The sequence below is a fragment of the Lolium perenne genome, chromosome 1 (assembly GCF_019359855.2).
Source record: "Lolium perenne isolate Kyuss_39 chromosome 1, Kyuss_2.0, whole genome shotgun sequence".
NCBI lineage: Eukaryota > Viridiplantae > Streptophyta > Magnoliopsida > Poales > Poaceae > Lolium > Lolium perenne.
In genome coordinates this window covers 210,006,073-210,029,150 of record NC_067244.2, presented here as the reverse complement: position 1 = coordinate 210,029,150, position 23,078 = coordinate 210,006,073, and the positions used below count along the sequence as shown (strand labels likewise).

At 45.2% G+C, this 23,078-nt stretch overlaps 1 protein-coding gene and 1 long non-coding RNA gene across 2 annotated transcripts; both read left to right on the top strand.

Annotated features, from left to right (window-relative positions):
• Positions 1 to 1,600: 1,600 nt before the first annotated feature.
• On the top strand, positions 1,601 to 3,909 carry LOC127322724 (protein OCTOPUS). The gene has a single exon (XM_051351170.2). The coding sequence runs from the start codon at positions 1,824 to 1,826 to the stop codon at positions 3,729 to 3,731; it is 1,908 nt and encodes a 635-aa protein (XP_051207130.1). The 5' UTR covers positions 1,601 to 1,823; the 3' UTR covers positions 3,732 to 3,909.
• A 13,545-nt stretch (positions 3,910 to 17,454) lies between these two features.
• On the top strand, positions 17,455 to 19,143 carry LOC139835062 (uncharacterized). Its single transcript, XR_011750813.1, has 2 exons — positions 17,455 to 17,823; positions 18,876 to 19,143. It is a non-coding gene; the product is annotated as an uncharacterized lncRNA (long non-coding RNA).
• Positions 19,144 to 23,078: the final 3,935 nt, after the last annotated feature.

The window sequence follows — 23,078 nt, the reverse complement described above, 5'->3', positions numbered from 1 at the left end:
AAACCGGCTTGTCCTTTGTGCTAAAAAGGATTGGGCCACTCGCTGCAATTATTTCTCTCGCACTTTATTCATCTGCTATACTAAAACCCCCTGAAGTCTTGTCTGTGAGCATTTACAGTGAATCCTTCATCGAAACTGCTTGTCAACACCTTCTGCTCCTCGTTGGGTTCGACACTCTTATTTATCGAAAGTACTGCGATACACCCCCTATACTTGTGGGTCATCACCGACATATAAGAGCATGTCTAGAATGGACATGTACAACGCCCTGCCGGCCATAACCATACAACCTATGTAGCATAGTCTTCATCGCATCCAATACACCCATCCACCATAACTTCAAAATCCCCAATGACATCTAGCATGACTTTCTTCACCTCTATCAATACCATGGGAATCTATACTTAGACATCCCATGGTACAAACAAGAAAGCGAAGCTTTGCGCTGCACCCTGATGAAGTAGCAGTGGTTGAAAATTTAGGTGTGCACCATCAGATTGTTTCTGATCTAGATATCCAGGGGCGTCATGCACCCATCAGCTGAGATCTCTAATAGGAAAGACCGGAACTCAACAAGCAGAGCAGCGAGTTGGTGCAAGAAGAGCAGTAGGGCTATTAGATCCAAGCCAACAAACCCCATGTCAACCACTGTCTCCCTTCGGGACCGACCGCCCCAATCCCCACCGACAGCTTGAAGCCTTGGGCGGCAGAGAAGAAGGCGACCCACGTCATCCGGAACTTGCACCAGATAGCCTCACGACTTCGAGCACGCCGGAGGTGAGCCACTACCACGTTGCGATGAGGGGCCGATGGAGGTCGAGGTTGAGGTCGAAGTGGAGGTCAAGGAAACTCTTGCTCATGTCTAGTCGCGGTGGATGTCGAAGAAGGGCCCACGATCTCGTTCCAATCTTCCTCTTTGCCCTCAATGGATGTGTTGATGGCAGCGAAATCGGCGACGTGATGGGACAGGAGGGACGGTGAGAGTGAGACGGGGGAGAATGAGAGAAGGGAGAGTGGGCGATGAGGAGATTTATGACGCTTGTTTCGAAGGGACGCGACGTCCCTCTCCTTTTCCACGCATACAACCAAGACGCTCGAATGGACCAGTCTTTACGAAAATTGTCGATTCGGCAGTAGCTCTCGGGACTAGCCCGAAGGTGCGTTAAAAACCGCATTGACTACAACATGGATGACTATTAGGTTACTGATGGAGCCGATTTCTGCTGTGGCCTGGAGGCATGTGAGCTACCAAACACACTCCAAGCAAAAGCCATTATAGGTTTTCCACCCTACTCCAGCTCAAGGGTTTTGACAAGCACCACAACTTGCATGAAACGTATCCATGTGTTACGGCTCCTCGATCCAGATTGACATTCTCGGATTGGCATTGATGCTCGCACAGATGAAGGTTTTCATATGATCATCTTTGGATCATTCAAATCGCAAAAGAGCAATTTTGTCGAAATCACAAAGGTGTAAAAACACAAAACAGTGAGATCGGACAGCTACGGAACATGTGTTTCGCTCAAACCCCAAGAAGGTGAGAGAGATAAAGCAAACACGGAGAAGGAGAGCGAGAGAGACGACGGGCCCCGTGATCCCCTTTCACTTCCAGCTGTGCTCTCTTTGATTTTTTCACCAGTTTACCTCACCTCACACAACATTCTAAAAACCTGCTCTCGAGTCCGTCGAGCTCACGCGCCCCTCACTAACTCCTGGTACGGCCCGAGGCGAGAGCAGCGTACCACCACCACGCCCCAAGAAACGTGATGGCGAGCTGCCGCCACGTCCACGAGTGAAGCCACGGTGCAGCAGTCCAGGCAATGGCGTCGCTGCAGATGGAGCCGCCGGCGCCGCCGCCGCGGAGGTCCGCGTCCACGAGCTGCGACCTGCACCCCGACGAGGCCTTCACCGGCTTCTGCGCCGCCTGCCTCCGCGAGCGCCTCGCCGGCCTCGAGGCCTCCGACGTCGCGCCCGCCGCGCCGGGCCGCAGGTCCACCTCCGCCATCCGCTCCCTCTTCTCCAGGCCCTTCGCCGCCCCCTCGGTCTCCGGCGCCGCCGTCCCGCTGCCGGACCTCCGCCGCTGCAAGTCCTTCTCGTGCGGGCGCGCGGGCGACGCGCCCACCGACGAGCCGCAGCGGTGGTCCTGCGACGCCCGCGGCCGCAGCACGCTCTGGGCGCTGTTCCACAGGGACGACCGCGAGCGCGTCCGCGACGGCACCGCGTTCGCCGCGTTCCCGGCGTCGTCCTCCGCCGCCGCCGCCGCGCTCCCCTTCGAGGTCCAGCAGATGCCGCCGCCGCCGCCGTGCGTTCCTGAGGTATTCTTGGAGGAGGAGATCGTTATGGCCGAGATTGCCCCGGTGGTCGAGCCAATCGTGGCGGCGGACTTGGAGACCGAAGCTTACGCGACTGGGGAGGTGCGGCCCATGAAGGATCACATAGATCTCGAGACCTCGCAACCCAAGAAGCCGCCGCCGCCGCCAATGGACCTGAAGGAGATCGCCGGCAGCTTCTGGGTCGCCGCCTCCGTCTTCAGCAAGAAGTGGCAGAAGTGGAGGCGCAAGCAGAAGCTCAAGAAGGAGGAGGCCGCAGCCGGGAGCAAGGCGGCGGCCGCGGCAATGCCGCCGTCGGGGAAGCCGTCCAAGCCCTCGTTCCTTCAGCGCAGCCGCACTCGCGGCGGAGCCTGCTCGGAGTTCGCCGGAGGCCGCCGCTCGTGCGACACCGACCCAAGATTCTCCCTTGACGCCGCCCGCATGTCCGTGGACGACGCAGGCGTATCTTGGGACGGGCCGCGCGCGTCCTGGGACGGCTACCTGTTTGGCGCCGGCGCGGGCATTGGCCTTGGCCGAGCGCCTCCGGCGATTACCCGGTTGCCGCCCATCCTCTCCGCGCTCGAGGGCTCGCCTACCGGCATCTTGGCACGCTCCGACGGTCAAATTCCCGTGGAAGATGACTCACAGCCCGAGCCTGACGGCGACGCCAACACCCCTGGCGGCTCGGCGCAGACGCGGGACTACTACATGGACACTTCGAGCCGGCGGCGCCGCAGCCTGGACCATTCCAGCTCCGCGCGGCGAAGGTCGTTCGAGGTGCCCGACCCAAAGCCAGTACCTGCAGCGGCCGCAATCGCCAACGCCAGGGAATCCCCAGTGATCGTCGGCAGCGCAGAGTTCTACCACTTCCAGCACGCCGAGGACCTGCTCGACCACCGGTTCAGCACCAGCTCCCTCGTCGACGACTTCCCCCGCGCGAGCCTGGACGCCGCCAAGAAGCCCCGGCGCAAGGCGTGGAGCCTGTGGGACTTCATCCACCGCAGGGCCACGGGCCGCCGGAGCGGCGCGTCCGCGTCCGACGTCGCGTTCTCGGAGCCGTGGCCGGAGCTCCGCGGCCGCGGCGGGTGCAGCGCCAATGCCAGGACGACGATGCAGAGGTGCGGCAGCAACGCGAGCGCGCGCAGCTCGTTCAGCAGCACGAGCGGCGGGATGGGCAGCTCACGGCGCTGCTTCGTGGATGGTGGTGTGAAGAGTCGACACGAAGATCGGTGCGTGCTGGAGCGGAACCGGAGCGCGCGGTACTCGCCGGCGCAACAGGCGGACAACGGCATGCTGCGGCTCTACCTCACCCCGCTGCGGAGCGCCAGCGGCCGGCGCGCGGGCGGGCTGCCGGCCAACGCTGGCGGGCGGCATCTGAGGTCCCAGTCGTTCGCAAGGACCATGCTCCGGCTGTACTGACGACACCTTGCTTGTTTCTTTGCTGCAGTAGTTCGTAGTAATTAAGGTCTGATGATTAAGGGCAATGGTATAGTCATAATCCTTTTAAGTACATCCTTGTGTAGAGTGCAGTAGTGTTCATTCGGGGGTTAGGAATTGGATGGAACAAGGTTTATCTGCTATAATCACTTGTTCGTCTCGTGCTGTTCTTGGCAATTGTCCGTCCCTTCTTCCTTGCCGTCGGTAGCTGTCCAGTGTTCAGCTCAGATTGGTGTTTGGAAGCAAAGCTCGCAAATTCCAATTCCGACGTCTCCCTCCCACATGTTGGGTCACTTTCGTGTCAATCTCCGGCGACGGGGTCCTACGTCTACTGTAGCTAGGGGCCGTGCCAAATGGCAAGCACGTCGTGTTGCCGTCGCCTGCACCTGATCGATCGAGCGGTCGTTTCAGGCACAGTGGCGGCGGGCCGGCGGCCGCCGCCTCGTAGACCGTTAAAGCAAACCACCATATCCCGACGCTGGTCCCAGGGCGCCGGTGGGGATCGCCGGCCCACCCGCCGCCCGGTCGGACGTTCCCATCGTCCTCTGCTCCCGCATCGGCGGGCGGCGCGCCGGCCCACGTCCACCGCGCCCACGAGCCGTGCCGCGCGCGCCCCGGCACATGGCATGGCACTGTTCTGGCAGTTGGAGGCGGGACACGACACGGCGCGGTGGCGCTGCCGCGGCTTCGTCGTGCCGCGCGCGCGCCGTGCTGCGCGGGCTGGCCCCGCCGTGGTTCTGGTCGGTTGGTCCGGATGCCGCGCGCCGCGCACGCACGGGCGCACGGGGTGGCTGGGATTCCGATCGGGAGCAGCGGGATCTGTGGAGTGATTCTGATTTGGGGTGGCCACGAGACGGGTTTTAGTAGTAAATCGGCTATGGCGCCGGATCTAGATCGACGCATGATCACCGGACATGTGCACGAGAAACCACACGGTGTTCTTCAGTGGCATCTTGCTTGTACTTCGCGACAGGCTCATGTTAAACTCCGGTTAAAGAATAAGTACTTCGTTCAAGTCATACACGAACGGCGGTTGATTTATCCATGGCCGGCATCACGAGTTCATGTTTAACGGCGGAATGGGGCAAAATGGTTCATTTTTAAGGCCTTTATTTTTTTTAGAAAGTCAAACGAAGTAAAATTTGACCAAACTTTTAGAAAAATTTATGAATAAATATGATATTTTGTAGATACCATATGAAAATATATTTCATTATCTATCGAATGGTATTGATTTTATATTTTTCATGTTAATGATTTTTGATAAAAACTTAGTCAAACTTTCTGAAAAAAAATATGTAGGTCTTAAGTTTTGGGATGGAGGTAGTAGTAAGTACTTCGTTCAAATCATGCACGAACGGCGGTTAATTTATCCATGGCCGGCACCGCGAGCTCATCTTTCATGGTGGAATGGTGAAAAATGGTCAAGAATAACCCAAGCCAAACGGATTTTGAAAAATAAACTTTCGGCGAACAAACGTCTGTGACTAAGGCGCCACACTCAGCCTTGTCACGCCGTGGTACAAGGCGTCGCAAACGCGACCAGTGTAGACGAGTGGGTCCCCGTTATGGAAGTGTGACACCCTTCACTATGGCGCACGCCTTTGTGAATGGCGTGACACATTTACTTTCATTTGGCTGCATGTTCAGCTCCGGCCCAACACTAAGAAGCCATCCATTTCTCCAAGAAAAGAAGAGGTTGGAGTCGACGGCTCCCAATTCCCTCTCTCAAATTCCTTAAATTCGAAGGTTTCCACCATGAAATTCGACCACCCTACATTTCCCTTATTTTTGACCCATTAAAATGTTATATCTTTGTGGCACATGTGTAAATCTTGGAAAACCTAGAAATGTCAATTTACCCAATATAACATCCCATGTTTTAGGACAAACACGAGTAGATTTAGAAGGGTTGTGCATCTGCATCTCAAAACAAGGAAATTTTCCACGCTTTAAACTAGAACCTAGGGGGATTGATGTGTCTCTCTATCTCTCCCTCTCTCTCTCTCTCTCAATCTTTGTGAATTAGGAAGAAAATTGAATTACAAACAAGAAAATAATTTGAATCTAAACAATTAATTCTAAACAAGGATTCAAACAATAATGGAATTAATCATAGCATTACAACATTAGGGAAATTACAAATTTATCAATGTGCACACACATTACATTGCCTTTACAATATCCCATATATACTACAGTTTACCAAATAAAGGAAAATTACAAGTTATTAAATATGAAATGAAAGGGGGCATGTCTAAAGACTACCCTGACAAAGGAGGAGTGGGAATTCCGGAGGAGGCAACAACTGGAAGGGAAAGAATCCCTTTGGGAAGATGAACTGTACCAGCTTGGAGGAAATGATCAACACGGATAAGGCCGTAATATGTACGCTAAAGATCCTTAATATTTTTGATAATGACACAACTACATTATCCATTGCACAACAATTTGTTTTTCAATATGGGATTAGTTACTGGTTTACAGAAGTACTATTAACCTTTTTGGTGGCAAACAACTCAATAGCCTTATCTACTTATTTGGTCACCATCTTCTTGTATGTAACCCAACGTTGCTCGGAGTATATATGCATTGTCTTCCGACACACTTGCATTCCGAACCCAGTATCATGCCTTCCCTCTGAGGTCCGCCCAATTTAAATCAATCCTAACTTGTTCCAAGAGCTTGGCATATTTAGGACTAGCTCGAACACCAAGTCAAGCTCATCCTGGTCCAGCTCGATATTTCCCTTCAAAAAAGTGTTCATGTCCACATGATAAGCATGGGCAATTCTCTCCATCCCTAAAATAAGTACAATAACATAACGGTAAAAAAAATCAGTAAGTACCAAGCCAAGATGAACACAAACATCATAATCAAAAAACCAAACCCTAGCTTACCAATCTAGAAAATCCTAACCCTAACATAACAACAACCCGAAACCTAAACTAACAAAAGGCCTAACCCGAACCTACCAATCTTAAGCAAAATGCTATATAGACATCGTAGAAGCCACCACCGGCTAAAGCAACAAGAATAAAATATGGATTTTGGGTCAATTTATATTTCTAGGGTTTTCAAGATTTAGACATGTGTAAAAAAAAAACCCGGAGCGGCCAATCTCGAGTCTCTTCTTTACTTGGGAAAATGGTTGGCGCCTTGCATGGCAAGGCTGAGGGTCTGTTTGTTTGGGCTGCAGCTTTTGAAAAGCAGCTGTAGCTGGTGAGCTGTGGAGAAGCAGCTGTGGAAAGCAGCTGTGAGAAGCAGAGATTTGATGTTTGGCAGGAGTGCTGTTAGTAGCAGCTGTAGCTGTTATAAAGGATGAAATCTCTGAAATGCCCCTAGATCTCTGAAAGATGTTGTATAAATGCAGATTTGAAACAAGTTAGCTATTTTCAATTATCTATTTGACTAAAATAATTTTGAACGAGCTTTGTATTGGAATAATTTGGTTAAATTTATTTGGGATTTTGGCTTTTGACTTTTGTCTTATAAAAAACAAATTATTCATGACAACTATATTTGGAGTACAAGTTTCTCATGCCTGCAATATATTACAATACGTGTCCATACGAAACCCAAAAGATTACACATTATCTGAGCAAAGTTTCTCATTACTCTGATATTTTGAACATATTGTGGAAGTAGGTTATAATCAAAAAAACAATTGTCGTTGGTTTTGCCAAAATACTATTGACCAACAGATCCTAAACATTCACAACTGATTATTTCTGGAATACATATATACATCGACCATACATGGGCACAGCGCAACTGCGCACATCATGTGAAATTATTTCCAGATCTTGCAGCGATAAAAGAGTTAGCCATGTCAAATTAACATACACATTTCAGCAATTCAATAGTACCAAGCCATGTTCAATACACCATGTCCAGATCTGCATACACTCTGTCCTAATTTAGCAATTCAATAGTAGAATTTTTTCCCCATGGGTACTGCACACAGATCTGCATACACTCCGATTTTACATACACGATGTTCACAACAATCCAAAAATCACAAGAAAAAAGGGGGAGGTGGTCTCCAGCGATGAACAGCCGACGGGGTCGGAGCAGTCCTCGCCGGCGGTGTACGAGAGACGGCGGCGGCGCTTGTGTTCGGCGGCCGATGGGGGCGAGCTCCTCCCGTCTTGCGCCCGAGAGATACGGGGATGGCGAGACTCGGAGGAAGCTCGGCGGGGAAGCAGGGACGGCGGGGTCGGAGCAAGAGGGCGGCGAACGCGGAGGGCCTGCGACTGTCGGCGGCGGGAACAGCACGGACTGGCGCGGCGGCGAGGAACAGAGCTGCGCCCGGTCGTTTCTCGCACGGGAGGAGGTGGAGGATGACGGGAACGGGGCAAGGGAGAAGGTCCTGTGCGCCGGCGGCGGGAACTGTGCAGTCGACGATGGGGGCGGGCGCTGGCGGCGGGGGTGGGGGCTTCCTATCGAGAGGAAGGGGAGGAGAATTCTGGACCTAGGAATCGCTCGCTTCGGGTTTGGACGCGGGCCGGTTTCCTTATATGCGGTGGCAGGTTACCCGTAAATAAATCGAAATGTTGAGGACAGTTTGGTCACCGGCCGCTCGGGAAGCAGCCAGAATCGCGGGAAGCACCTCTCGGGGTGCTTTCCGGCTCGGGCGCCTCTGGCAGTGTATTTTGGTCAAGCGCTTCTCCACCACGCTTCTCAATTGTTGGCTGTTTGTTTGGGCTTCCACTTTTGGACCTCAAAAGCAGAAGCAGAAGCCCAAACAAACGGAGCCTGAATGTGGCACCATAGTGACAGGCGCAGCTAGAAGGGGTTAGTTTTATGAATTCGTTTCGCTATATGTTTATTTTTCAAAATACTTTTATATTTAGATTATTTTTGTCCATTTTGCCCTGCAATGGAGACGACTAGACTTAACCCCAACATCCGATGTACGTGAACTGGCAAGCAGCAGGCCAGGCCTACACATCGCTTCTGAATTCTGATCTAGTAGCAGCAGCTGGCAAAGCTGCATTCATGGCTCTGACGGCCGCAGTGAAGGCGAGCACGCGCGCGAAGCGAATACCGCCGGTGACGCGAGCCGACGGCATCGCCGTTCTCGGCGGCGTACCGCACGCCGTCTGCAGCTCAGCCAGCCATGCTTGCTGCGTGGCTGCTCTTTCTTTTGCAGTTTTGCTGCATGACGCCAGGTGTCTGATGCTGCAGCGTGTCGATCGCCTCGTTTGCTGCTGCTGCAGCCTTTGCGGCCAGACAGTGCTCTCTGATGAGTGATGACTGATGTAGCAGCATGCCCAGCTCCTCCTACTGTTTCGTGGAACCTTCCCACGGATTCGTTGCCCCGGAACACGCATCATGTACAAGCAAGCGTACAATGTATCTGGAGGATGGAATATCCATTATACAGCATGAAAACGATACTGTTTTTTTTTTATGTTTGAAGATAGTTTAGAAACCAGTGAAATGGGTAAAGAAAATAATGTTTTTTTAATTTAAAGATAATTTAGAGAGTGCCAAGGACTAAAAAATATTTTATATATTTTTAATCAACTTACTGGGTTATTTCGTAATAGCGAGGTTTCTTTTCCTTTTGGAGCAGTAGAGAAACAAGATATATATGCACATATCTTCACTTGTAAAAAGAAAATGAGTTTTCCCTTTTAGATATTTGGGGGTATCTATGCATCATAAACGTTTGCGGAATAGTGATTGGAAAGATAATGAGGATAAAATAGAGAAAATGAATTCTAATTGGAAAGGTAATCTTACTTAGATAGCTACTAGGCTTATTTCGACTGAAAATTCACTTGAATTACCAGGATTCGAGAAAAGTATTCTCGAGGTACCTTTGATTAAGATAGTTGCCCACCGAGCGAAGCCCTGACCTACAACTATGCAAGTCTCAACTGGAGTAGACCCCCCATAGGGTTCGTAGGAGTCAAATAACAGTAATATTCCTAGCTATATGATTTCAATTTTTGTGATGCTAAAAGGGGTCATGAAAAGATGCCTTTTCTTTCGGGCTCGTATGCTTTAGCAAGGAAGCAAAATGTGAAAAAGTACCATTTAGTTAAATGGGTTGCGTTTGTCCACCAAAAGATCGGGGAGCTTGGGGTGACAAATCTACACCTAAAGAATGACAGCCTTCTTTGTAAATGGATTTACAGGTGGACCAAAATACATGGAGAAGGTAGTTTTACTCAGTGTAGACCAAATCCCACACACTCCCATTTCTAGTTAGGTTTAGTCTCTATTAAAGGTATTTTCTATAGATGTTGTAAGAGCAGGAGACACACTTTTGGGAGGATGGTTCGCTATTGCCATAATGATACAATGTTTACTACAGGCTTTTTATTTCTTGAAATTTAGAAGATTTGTAGCAAAGGACGCCAAATGGTTTTGGATCAATTTGGTGGATGTTCATAGAAAACTGACCTGCTTTTTTTATCTAAAATTAATATATATATTCCCTTTCAATAGCCAATGATGTTAATTTTCCTTATATGGTTTTCTGGACACTCAAATTACCCGCGAGGATCAAACTGTTTTGTTACTTGGTGATCAAATCTAGAATTCCAACCAAACAAAATTTGTTGAAAAAGGGTGCAAAAATAGAACTTTGTGAGTTTTGTTATGATAGTGGAACCATGTGTACCCTTGCAAACTATATATGGAAAGTGGTTAGTGTGTCGTTGGGAATTAACTCCATACCTTTTGGCTTTGATGATATTTATTGTGATTGGTTCAACACAGGTCTGGGTTTTCTTTTGATAAAGAAAATATATTAGTATCATGAAGATACCAATTACACCCAGCCTCTATACCGACAAGATATCTATAGACATGAAGGATTCACACAACCAAGAAAAAACTAAAGAAGAGGGGAAGGGGAAACAAAGACCCCATCACGGTGATGAAACATTAGCAAGAGGAGCATTCTAACTACCACCAAATACAACACCCGGACTACAAAAATGATTCTCCAAAAGCAACGCCTTCATGAAGGAAACAATACCGAAGTGTTGTCGTTGCCCGGTCGAAGATCTTGAGTTTTCACCCTGAACAATGTCCAAGTTTTCAAAACAATGCACTCAACAAGGCCATTGCCAGTTACAACCAATGAAGACCAGTCCTTAGGTTTTCACCCTAGAAACCATGACTCGGTTTTCGAACAACACCACTAAAAATGCAGTCCGCGTGTGCTGCCACTCCCTCTTGCCAAGGCTGATGCTACAAGTCGCCAACACCCGACACCCAAGAAAATCATGTATCGCATAGTATTCATCGTAACCAATACACGTCTCCGCCATTATAAACCTCCGGTCATAGCCACCATAGCTTTCTTCACCATTGTCGATTTGATGGAAATCTATATTTTGACATGTCCCATGACATCGACAAGAAAGCGAATCTTCGTGGCACGCCCTAATGAAGCCTCACTAGCTGAAGGGAAGGGCGCGCACAACAAATAGAAAAGTTATTATGGTAAGATCTATTTTAGTTATTTGGACAAGTTGGGAAAAGAGAAATAATTCTTGTTTTCAAAGGATTCGGCCTTGGGATCCTACGAATCCCATCCCTTTTTTATTGTCATCTTGTTAACCTATGAGCAAAACTGCAGAAAAACAAACCATAAAACTTCTGCTAGAGAGCTAGGAGAACGACACAAGTTGTGTAGTACATAGTTCGAAATAAAATAAGCAGATGATGATAGTACTGCCTAACCTTCTGAACCTCTGAAGCCTGGAAATTTATGTCCCATCACTGCGTTGCCTGCCCAGAATTGCCATTGCTGTAAGGTACAGCCAAAGCTTCGTCAGTCCTTTCTTTGCACATGATGGAGTTGCAGGTGTACTCGAGTTCGTTCGTCGACGTCGTTCATGGCCTTGTCGATCGCCGGTTGCTGCCCGTGCTGTCGTTTCGATCTGTACCCTGCGATCTTTGTTCTGCTATACATTCACTATCAGCTATCAAGAAATGCGATGTAGGCAGCTTCAACTATCAGTGGTTCGTACGGCCAGAAGGAAGGAAATAAAGATCGGCCCGAAGTTGAATGACTATTTGAATTTGCCAACCTTGCCCTGCTAGAAGTTGACCGTGGTGCCATCTAAGAGGAGCATGAAAGTTGCCCACACAAACGCTTACTTGCCTTGTCTGGAAAGAGTGTCTAGCGACTTGGTGCCAAGATGCACACATGTACTAGTAAATTAACGAGATAAGGGCAACTATTACAAAAAAAAAAAAAAAAAAAAAAAATTCACGACCATTCGGGTTTTTCCGCAAATCATCACTAGTTTAGGGGAAGCGTGTCACAAATAGCACTAAATAATTTAGTTAGCTCACCTAATCTTATTTCTAGCTCTAGGGCCCGCTTGTCGGTCTAACACGGGGATAGAAATATGCTGGCCGTTAGCGAAAAGACAGAAAGCAAAGACGGGCTGGGTTCTTTTGCAAATTTCCACGGGAAACCAAAATGAACAGTTGAAGATGTTTTTGGATCAACATCCTTAGCATACTATTTAAGATATTTATATTCTTTATAATTGAACTAATCTATTAGAAACGGTTATCTTTCCTTGAGAAATAGAATGATTGACATGAAGAAATAACGAGAATACAATTATTAGTGAAGATATTTGACAAAATATTTGTTTTCTTCAACAAACTTCCTCAAAATAGGTTTTATTAAATAAAAGTAAAGCGTATTGTGGGTGTGCATACACACAATACATCATTACCTACTCTGCATTGGTGTGCCACACTTGATGCATACAAAAGCTATACCACCAAATTTGACAACAAATGCATCGTTACTTCGACCACCGCGATTGGGCTTATATTCCGTTCTCTTCTAGGGCTCTAGCTTCAAGTAGGTGGGAGAACACCTACGATGGGAGTAAGCGTTGTGCATTAGGATGAATATGATAAGAAGACATGTGTGAGCTAAAAGAAAGAGGAATCGATCATTCCCCATACGGGACCCTATGTTTTCCAATCTAAAAATCATAATCTAGTATCAACATCGTACAATTTAAAACCTTTGTCATCCCTGTGCCATGGACTGATTTAAACTCATTAGTATTAACATTGTCTTCACTATCTCCATATGATTTTTTATATCAAAAAACATCTAAAATAATATATTTTACTATTGCACGAATACATAGAACATCGTGTTGATATTAAAATATCGGTTATATAATTATAATGTTTATCATTGTAGGTACATTTTTCACTAAATTTAAGCTCATGTGTGAATCAAATGTTATGAGCTGTTTTTGGTCGGTGTTCGCAAAGAAAACTTTTGTTACACTAAACCCCTTAGACCCTAGGAAAAGAGGTGTGTTACTATACAGGTTAGTATGTATCACTTCATGAGTTATAGTGTATAACTATGAGTGCGTCCATTTCAGCAGTCTTAAATATCTTTGTAGAGATTTCCAAAACTAACAAATATCTTGATATATGTGTCTAGAGTATATCTTTACTATTAAACATGGATGCGACCGTGGTAAGTCGCCCCGTTTAGCAGTTAGGACCCTCATAAATTTTCTAATCAATTTGCAGTTCAAACAACATTATCATAGGTTACGACACTCCTTTGCTCGTAAGAAAACCAGAACCGGATATCAGCCTTCTGACCAATTCCAAAAGGAAACCGCACCTATGGGATCCTGCCGGATCAGATCCAATCGGGAAAAATGAGTTCACGTCAAAGTCTGCTTCGTACCAAATCAAATCTTCTTAGCTATTAAACTGAAGGAACGATGGCGACCGTGTTTAGGCGTCGGGAGGTAGCGGCCAGGGAGGCATGGCGAGGTGACAGGTGAGACGACGGCCGGCTGTTGGCGGCAGCGCAGGGAGGACACGACCGACCGCTCCCTCCTCTTCATCTCTCCTGCTGGCTCCGCCCAGTCCAGCGCGCGTCGCCCCGATCCACCGATGTGACCCGCGTGCTGGGCATGTCTGGTGGAGGACGGCCTCCTCCGACCGAGCCTCATGGCAGTGGGCTCCTCGGGCCCTCCCTCTCCCAGCTTGGCTGGAACACTAATCCCCTATAGCCTCTTGGGCAGTGTGAATCAAAAGATTATTTAATATGTTGATTTTGATTTGGCAGTGTGAATCGAGCTGAGCTCTTTTCCTCCTCTAAAAGTGAGGACTGCGGTGCAGTTTGCTCGAGTATTATACAACTTCACTCGGAAAATAGGAGATTATAGGTGTAGAGCCGGTACAAAAGACATAATCAGCAGTTCACCAATACTTCGTCCTGCAAAAAGATGATTTAGGTAACCGACTGCCTGTAATCTAGAATTATCCTCAGTTTATAGCAATCTAGGAAAAATAAAAAATCCCTTTATAAAGATTTTCTAAAAAAATGATAGAAAATGTTTTGGAAATTTTCAAAAGATGTAAACTTAGTCAATTCGACGGTGCATACAACCGGTGCGGGTGGTGAGAAAAAAAAAACGGCCAAGGACATCGATGTGAATGCAACATCGGGAAGGGAGCTACAAAATGAGAGGCTCAAGGCCACCAAGTGTCATTCTAATCATAGTCGCGGGGACTCCAGCAAGACAATCAAAGAGACCCCAGTACCTCCACAAGGCAGGGTACATGACAGTGCCCTTCATGAGAAAAAACATGGTGAAAAAAAATAGCCGCAGCATGGCGCGGGCACTTTGCTAGTGATTTTATACACGGCTGAGGTATCATGGCATCATCATTCTATTTTTGCACGTTCTTTAGTAGATTATGATATGTACTATTTTGCAAGCGCGTTTAATTGATTTGTTAGTTTCTTCAAATACTTATGGGATTTCGATGGTTCTGATTACCACATTGAAGGTGAACACGCGAAGCAAATATGATCGGTGACATAAGCCTTCAACATTGCCGTTTTCGGTAGCGTACCGTGCGCCCTTTGCAGCCCAGCCATGCTGCATCAATCCTCTTTTTTGCTTGTATAATGCCAGTTGTTCACAACGTCGCCAACTCTAGCATTACCGAATGGTGACATGATGAAATACCTTTTTTCGAAGGAGTAGACCCCCAATCTCTATATCTAGTGGTGCACGCGACCATTTTTCTCATAGTGGCCGAACAAGTTCAACCAGAGAAAATACCCGAGAACATAGGCCCCGCAAAGGTAACTTCACCAGGGAACCACTGATTAACCCTATGTTATAAGAAATAAAACAAGAAATACGCAACTCCTAAGCTAAGCTTACAGAAGGAAACACCACACGTGCGCCGATGATGACGGGTCCAACCATTGTTTGATCCTGGGGTTTTCATCCCTAATGATGAGATTCAATCCACCACCTCCAGCGTGGAAATATTGACGGCATGTGCACCACGTGTTGGGTACATCCATATGCTTTGGCCCACTTATAAAATGTTCTTTTTTGTAAAATAGATTGTCACATCCCGAAATTTTCTAAATTTTGGAATGTAAAATAAAAAAAGTTTGATGCTTGATTGTTTGAACTTGATTGAAAATTCACAAAGAATTAAAACTTTTTAAAGTTATTTACAAATTAATTCCAAAATAGTTTTTTCAAAGACTCGTGGTTTTAAAGTATTTTCAAAATCAAACATATAGGCCAAATGTATATAATGATTATTTTATTTTCCCAAATGGATATTAAAAATATTTTTTGTAAAATATAATAGTTTTCATAAACCTTAGTTTTAAAAGATTTTCTAACAATACTCTATTTTGTTCGAAGGTTTTGAAGCTTATAAAATATTTTATTTAAGAAAACATTAAATCCTAAAAAGGCACTATAGCCACATAGACATGTATATCAAATTTTGTTTTTATAAAATTTACATTTTTGTTCCAAATTTAGTCTCATATTAAATTATTTTTCATAACGATTCCAACGGTATCTTATTTGTATTTTTCCGATTATTTTTGAGGCTCCAAAAATATATTTTCATTATCTGGAAAAAAAACAAAAAGAAAAAAAAGGAAAAGGTAGGGTGGCCAGGCCGTTCCGGCCCAGCACACGCCTGCCCCAGCGCAAGGCAGCCCACCAGGACGTGCTCGCGCTAGCCAAGGCCGCCTTCCAGCTCCGCACTGCGCCCACGGCCGCGCGCCCCGGCCCAGCTCCCGCCCACGCTCGCCTCCCAGCTCGCGCCGCCCTTTGCCTCTTGTTTTAGTCCCACATCGCTTCTTGAAGCAAAATTTCTCCAAGCCCTACCCTATATAAAGACCCCAGGGGCAGCACAAAAACACACCAGCGCCCAACGCCCGCGATCTCTCCCGTGCAGCACACGCGCCGCGCAGCGATGCTCTGGGCGACGCAACATCCGCAACGCTATTTTGGAAAACGTTGAGTATCCGCAACGCTATTTTGGAAAACGTCGCGACTTGACGCATCCTTTGCCGAGTAATAATTCTATTTCCGCTCTTTTTACGTAGATTGTCATACATAACTTCGCAATTTTATTTTCTTTAAATCTACACTTTCGTTTAGAATAGTGGTTCTTCTATTAAGTTTGTAATTAGATCCTCTACAACTTTCGTATAGAAAGTTTTTCCATCCGAGCAACTTGTTCGGACAACTTTTCGTACACCATTAGAACTGCAATCACTTCTGTCTAGTTTGTAAAATTCATATCTTAAGTTCTACCCGTCGGATTTCGACAAACCATATACCGTTAGAATCAGCAAATTCCGTAGATCATTCTTGGCATTTTGGATGTCAGTTTTGCCCACTTTATTTTCGCGGTATCCATTTGATCCGCAACATCGTCTATAAAATAAATCCTATAATTTTTTTCCGAGAGATTCTTTTAGCGATACGCTTGTAATGGAATTCTCTACAACTTCCGTGTAGAAAGTTCTTCCATCCGAAAAACTTTTTCTAATGACTTTTCGTGAAAAGTGTAGTCCTATAACTGGTTTCAACATAGTTCCTTTAGCCAAAATGATCTTTATGATCATACCCATCTTCCAAGACCAGTTATAAATCTTTATCATGTTCACAGATAATGCATAGCTTACCCCTGGTTGTCTTGTTCATGATTATTCAAATAACAATTGAGTTATTTGAGTAAAGTGTGATATGTCCTAGTTTAGATTTTACCTTGCTTTAGTAGGGTGGAGATACTCTACTCATATCACATGTGTTGAACTCTTGTTATACATTAGGCTCCGCAAACCAAATCTCGATATCATTCATGCCTATACAATCTCATGCCATTCAACCCTTCCACTTAGTTCGAACTATTCAACTTTCAAATGAGTTAATTGAGTAGTTCAACATATCATTAGTTCATATCCAATGCTATGTGTGACCTTGTGCTACTCTGATGAGTGTTGTCACACTATGTCAATTGCATAAGTCTTTATGCAGTACTCCATCCAATAGCACCATCGTCCAAAATATTTGAATCACTTTGCAAATATTCAAATTCAAATATGAGAATTTGAGTATATGTCCATTATCGATTTCTATAATCCTTCCTCAACATGATTCTTTTGTGAAGGTGAAACTTATGATCACATCCGCACACCAATATCACTAGACACTCTACCTTGAACCAATATCGTGTCTATCCAAATTGCTTTTTGTTCACTCCTTTGACTAGTTTAAAACTATTCAACTTACAAATGAGTAATTTGAGTAATTTCATGTATCATTTGTTTATACCCAAGCCTATGTGTAACTCATACATTCTTAGTAAGTGTTGTCACACTTTACTAAACAATATTTTGAGTTGTGCCATTCTGAGACTCATGTGATTTTATCACATGGAACATTTCAATCACCCAATCTTGAGCAGCAAACAACCATTGACCATAGGTTCCTATCAATCATTTTCTTCTAAGCACTTGACTTAGATAATTGTTTCACTTCCAAGTATTTGACCCATCCGTTCAATATCTCCAACTCATATCTTGCAAGCCAAACCTCATGCCACACCTTAGTACCATAGAGCGATTTCCGATTGCTGTCTTGTTTGATTTTTGTTGTCGTTGTTGAATTGTGTGTTTATGTTGTGCTATATTTTATATTATAGTTCGTACGGAGAGGCACGTATTTTGATTAAGAGAAGTGAACGCGCTTCGACTACCAAAAAGGCAAGTGACATTCAAATCCTACTTATTTTTATATATGCATTAGTGCTTTTCAAACCAGTATGCATGGTAGGATTTTGTTTTCGAAAATTATGCTATGCTTATCAATCCTAGTAGTGTGTAGCCACCCTTGAACCATTGCTACTATTCTTAGTATGCCTAGAAATAACAAAATGCCACTGTTGTTTTGATTGTTTCGGATTGTGAGTATTGAGAATTAAAATTAACAACCTTAATGAATCACCTGGGTGGATTGTTTGAGTGGTGGGCGGCTGCTCAGGGCTCCGATCCCTGGGGATGGACCAGTGGACGGGTGGGTGCCTGAGAGTGCGCGGTTGAATAGTGGTTGCTCTAGACTGCACCTCTGGTTTTCACCAGGGGATCGTGCGGGGGTTTATTATCTTTAATGGTTTTAAGCTTGTGAGTTTCACTTGTGGATGGCCACCCAGGATTAAAGAGATTAAGATGTCGTCCATGTCTTAGTTAGCTTCCAGTGCAGCCTTATGGTATTATGGGCTCTGCCGGGATTAAGTAAGTTGTGAGGTCAAACTTGTTGCTAGACATGATGATGTGGCTTGCAACCAAACGGGAACGGGTCTAGCTGGTTATGGTTGAAGCCTCCTTCTGAAAGATCTTGTCTCATTTCTTCTCTTGGGAAGGGTGGGTCGTAAGGTGAAAGTGCACAACCTCTCAAGAGTAAACCTAAGATCTTAGCCGTGTCCCCGGTTATGGACAATTTGAGCTTTCTAGGCAGGGAATGTACGGAAGAATCTCATCACTTTTTTTGAATAAGTTAAAATTTGAGTAGCAACTGTCGGATAGTACATGGGAGATGTAACCATGGTACTGTTTATGACATCATTACAAGTTTTGTAAAAATGTTTTGTTTTTAAATAAAATGTAGGATAAAATTGGCTTTATGCAAATTTGCCTAAACTCCACTTGCCAAATATCATGTAGATAGTCATGCCCAAAACTGCCACCATATAAGTGTCATTTGCCAGTACATCATTGTACTGACATCCATTCGTGGGGCTGCATATTCAAACGTGCAGGATTTTCTGAGGAGAAGTACGTGGTAGGATCTCGAGTCTACATTCCAACATGACTGCCTGTGGCACATGAAGATGATGAAGGCTCATTGCTGATTTACTTTCCGCTGTGTTTATTCTGAGCTAGTCCATTTGACTATGCAATTTGTAAGTTTTTATTGTACCCTCTGGATCAACGATGTAGTAATTTGATACTATTGCAATGATTACTATATTTTGTAATGTGTGTGCTATCAGTGATCCCGGGAATAGCACTATACACAGGTATCTTGCCTTTATTAAAAGGTAGGGTGCTACATAGATTCACAATGCCAACACAATTTATCTTTTATGCCACAAATGTGTACAATCAAAGTAATATGCACCACTAGAAACTGCAAAAACATATTCAGTTCGCCAATTTATCTATTATGTTCCAAAAACTTTTGACACATAACACGTCAAAAGTGGCGAACTGCCATAAGTCCATAACAATCTTCGCATTTGACATCCTAACTAGAAACAAACAATTGTTTGGCTTGCCATAATGCCATTTGTATCTTATGGTGTACCACAACAGTTGACATGGATGTCCGCTAACAAAACAAACACGTTCGCTTGGTTCATACCCCTAATGCCTCTTTCCAATATTTTTACCGTGATCAAACTTTTGAAGTTTCCTAGGACTTTTGTTTCATTTTGATGTTTTGGTCAAAATATGGGCAGTAAAATCCCGATAACACTTTTTGGTTAACTAATGGGAGTACAAGATTCGGCCAGTCAGGGTCCGTAGTATGCGTTTGGACATTTCGTTAGAGCTTCTCCACCTAAGACCTTAATAGCACCCCCAATAGCTTTATGCCTATATCTAAACATAAAATTGTGTATAAAAAAATCTAAACATAAAATTATGCAAGTTCAAAACTAAGCATCAACCTTGGTCGACAATCTTAAGATCAATTAGGCATTAAGGGTAGTAAAAATGATGGCTAAAATCAAAAGTTTCTCCTTTGCAATTAATATATATGAAGCATCACTTAGCTCCAAGTTCTTGGTACTCCCTCCGGTCCTAAATATAAGCCATATAATTTCTGGCACGGAAATTAAGAAACTCATATTTAGGAAAAATTACACCATGTTTGGCTAGGGTTAACCGTAAGTAATTGCCGTGAGCTAATAGAGGACTTTGCATAAGATAAGTAAACCTAATCAAATCTCCAAAAATATTGTCCATACAAGTAGGGCAACGCAATAAACCTTATATTCTGGAATTTTTCTCAAAAAACTATATGGTTTATATATAGGAACGGAGGGAGTAATTTTTAGTTAAGCACCCGTAACCCTAGGTCTTACCCTATATAAAGGACTTAGGGAGCCGCCAAGCAACCAAACACAACTCTCTCAAAATTCACCTGAGAGTCATGACCATTCATCCACCATAGACGAGATCTAGCAACCTTAGGTTCTTCCTTGAGCATACTCAGGGATAATACATCCACAACACTCATGCATAAGGTATTTATCTTGCATTGTTGTTGGGGCCTAAACCTGTATAAACTTTGTGTCTATGTGTGCTACTATATGATTGAAGGAGATATGCCCTAGAGGCAATAATAAAGTGGTTATTATTCATATTTATGTTTATGATAAATGTTTATATGTCATGCTATAATTGTATTAACCGAAACATTAGTACATGTGTGATATGTAGACAACAAGAAGTCCCTAATATGCCTCTTAAACTAGCTTGTTGATTAATGGATGATTAGTTTCATAATCATGAACATTGTATGTTATTAATAACAAGGTTATATCATTATATGAATGATGTAATGGACACACCCAATTAAGCGTAGCATAAGATCTCGTCATTAAGTTATTTGCTATAAGCTTTCGATACATAGTTACCTAGTCCTTATGACCATGAGATCATGTAAATCACTTATACCGGAAAGGTACTTTGATTACACCAAACGCCACTGCGTAAATGGGTGGTTATAAAGGTGGGATTAAGTATCCGGAAAGTATGAGTTGAGGCATATGGATCAACAGTGGGATTTGTCCATCCCGATGACGGATAGATATACTCTGGGCCCTCTCGGTGGAATGTCGTCTAATGTCTTGCAAGCATATGAATAAGTTCATAAGAGACCACATACCACGGTACGAGTAAAGAGTGCTTGTCAGGAGACGAGGTTGAACAAGGTATAGAGTGATACCGAAGATCAAACCTCGGACAAGTAAAATATCGCGTGACAAAGGGAATTGGTATTGTATGTGAATGGTTCATTCGATCACTAAAGTCATCGTTGAATATGTGGGAGCCATTATGGATCTCCAGATCCCGCTATTGGTTATTGGTCGGAGTGAGTACTCAACCATGTCCGCATAGTTCACGAACCGTAGGGTGACACACTTAAAGTTGGATGTTGAAATGGTAGAACCTGAATATGGAATGGAGTTCGAATATTTGTTCGAAGTCCCGGATGAGATCCCGGACATCACGAGGAGTTCCGGAATGGTCCGGAGAATAAGATTCATATATAGGATATCATTTTATGTGAATTAAAATGATGCGGAAGGTTCTATGAAAGGTTCTAGAAGGTTCTAGAAAAGTCTGGAAGAAACCACCAAGGAAGGTGGAGTCCCGGAGGGACTCCACCTCCATGGCCGGCCAACCCTAGTGGGGGAGGAGTCCCAAGTGGACTCCCCCTATGGGGCCGGCCACCCCCCCATATGGAAGGGGGGAATCCCACCCCAAGTGGGATTCCCACCTTGGGTAGGTTTCCCTATCATATGGAAGGTTTTGGGTTCGGGTCTTATTCGGAGACTTGTAGTCCAACACTTGGGGCTTCCACCTATATAATGAGGGGCCAAGGGGAGGGGGCCGGCCACCCCAAGACCACAACCTGGCCGCCCCCCTTGAGTGGCCGGCCACCCCCTCCCAAACCCTAGCCGCCCCCCCTCTCCTCCATAGCTCCCGCGTGCTTTAGCGAAGCTCCGCCGGAGTTCTCCACCGCCACCGACACCACGCCGTCGTGCTGTCGGATTCAAGAGGAGCTACTACTTCCGCTGCCCGCTGGAACGGGAGGTGGACGTCGTCTTCATCAACAACCGAACGTGTGACCGAGTACGGAGGTGCTGCCCGTTCGTGGCGCCGGAGGGATCGTGATCAAGATCTTCTACGCGCTTTTGCAAGCGGCAAGTGAACGTCTACCGCAGCAACAAGAGCCTCCTCTTGTAGGCTTTGGAATCTCTTCAAGGGTGAGACTCGATAAACCCCTCGTTGCTACCGTCTTCTAGATTGCATCTTGGCTTGGATTGCGTGTTCGCGGTAGGAAATTTTTTGTTTTCTATGCAACGTTATCCTACAGTGGTATCAGAGCCGTGTCTATGCATAGATGGTTGCACGAGTAGAACACAATGGTTTTGTGGGCGTTGATGCTCTTGTTATCTTTAGTTTGAGTACTTTGCATCTTTGTGGCATAGTGGGATGAAGCGGCTCGGACTAACTTTACATGACCGCGTTCATGAGACTTGTTCCTCGTTCGACATGCAACTTGTATTGCATAAGAGGCTTTGCGGGTGTCTGTCTCTCCTACTATAGTGAAGATTCAATTTACTCTTCTATTGAAAACATTAGTATCAACGTTGTGGTTCATGTTCGTAGGTAGATTAGATCTCTCTCGAAAACCCTAAACCACGTAAAATATGCAAACCAAATTAGAGACGTCTAACTTGTTTTTGCAGGGTTTGGTGATGTGATATGGCCATAATGTGATGATGAATATGTATGAGATGATCATTATTGTATTGTGGCAACCGGCAGGAGCCTTATGGTTGTCTTTAAATTTCATGTTGAGTAGTATTTCAAAGTAGTTGTAATAGTTGCTACATGGAGGACAATCATGAAGACGGCGCCATTGACCTTGACGCTACGCCGACGATGATGGAGATCATGCCCGAAGATGATGGAGATCATGTCCGTGCTTTGGAGATGAAGATCAAAGGCGCAAAGACAAAAAGGGGCCATATCATATCACATATGAACTGCATGTGATGTTAATCCTTTTATGCATCTTATTTTGCTTAGATCGCGACGGTAGCATTATAAGATGATCCCTCACTAAAATCTCAAGATAATAAAGTGTTCATCCTTAGTAGCACCGTTACCAAGTCTTGTCGGTTCGAAGCATCTCGTGATGATCGGGTGTGATAGAATCAACA

Excerpts from the sequence above, each read along its gene's own strand:
- LOC127322724 (XM_051351170.2), top strand. The coding sequence starts at position 1,824 with ATGGCGTCGCTGCAGATGGAGCCGCCGGCGCCGCCGCCGCGGAGGTCC.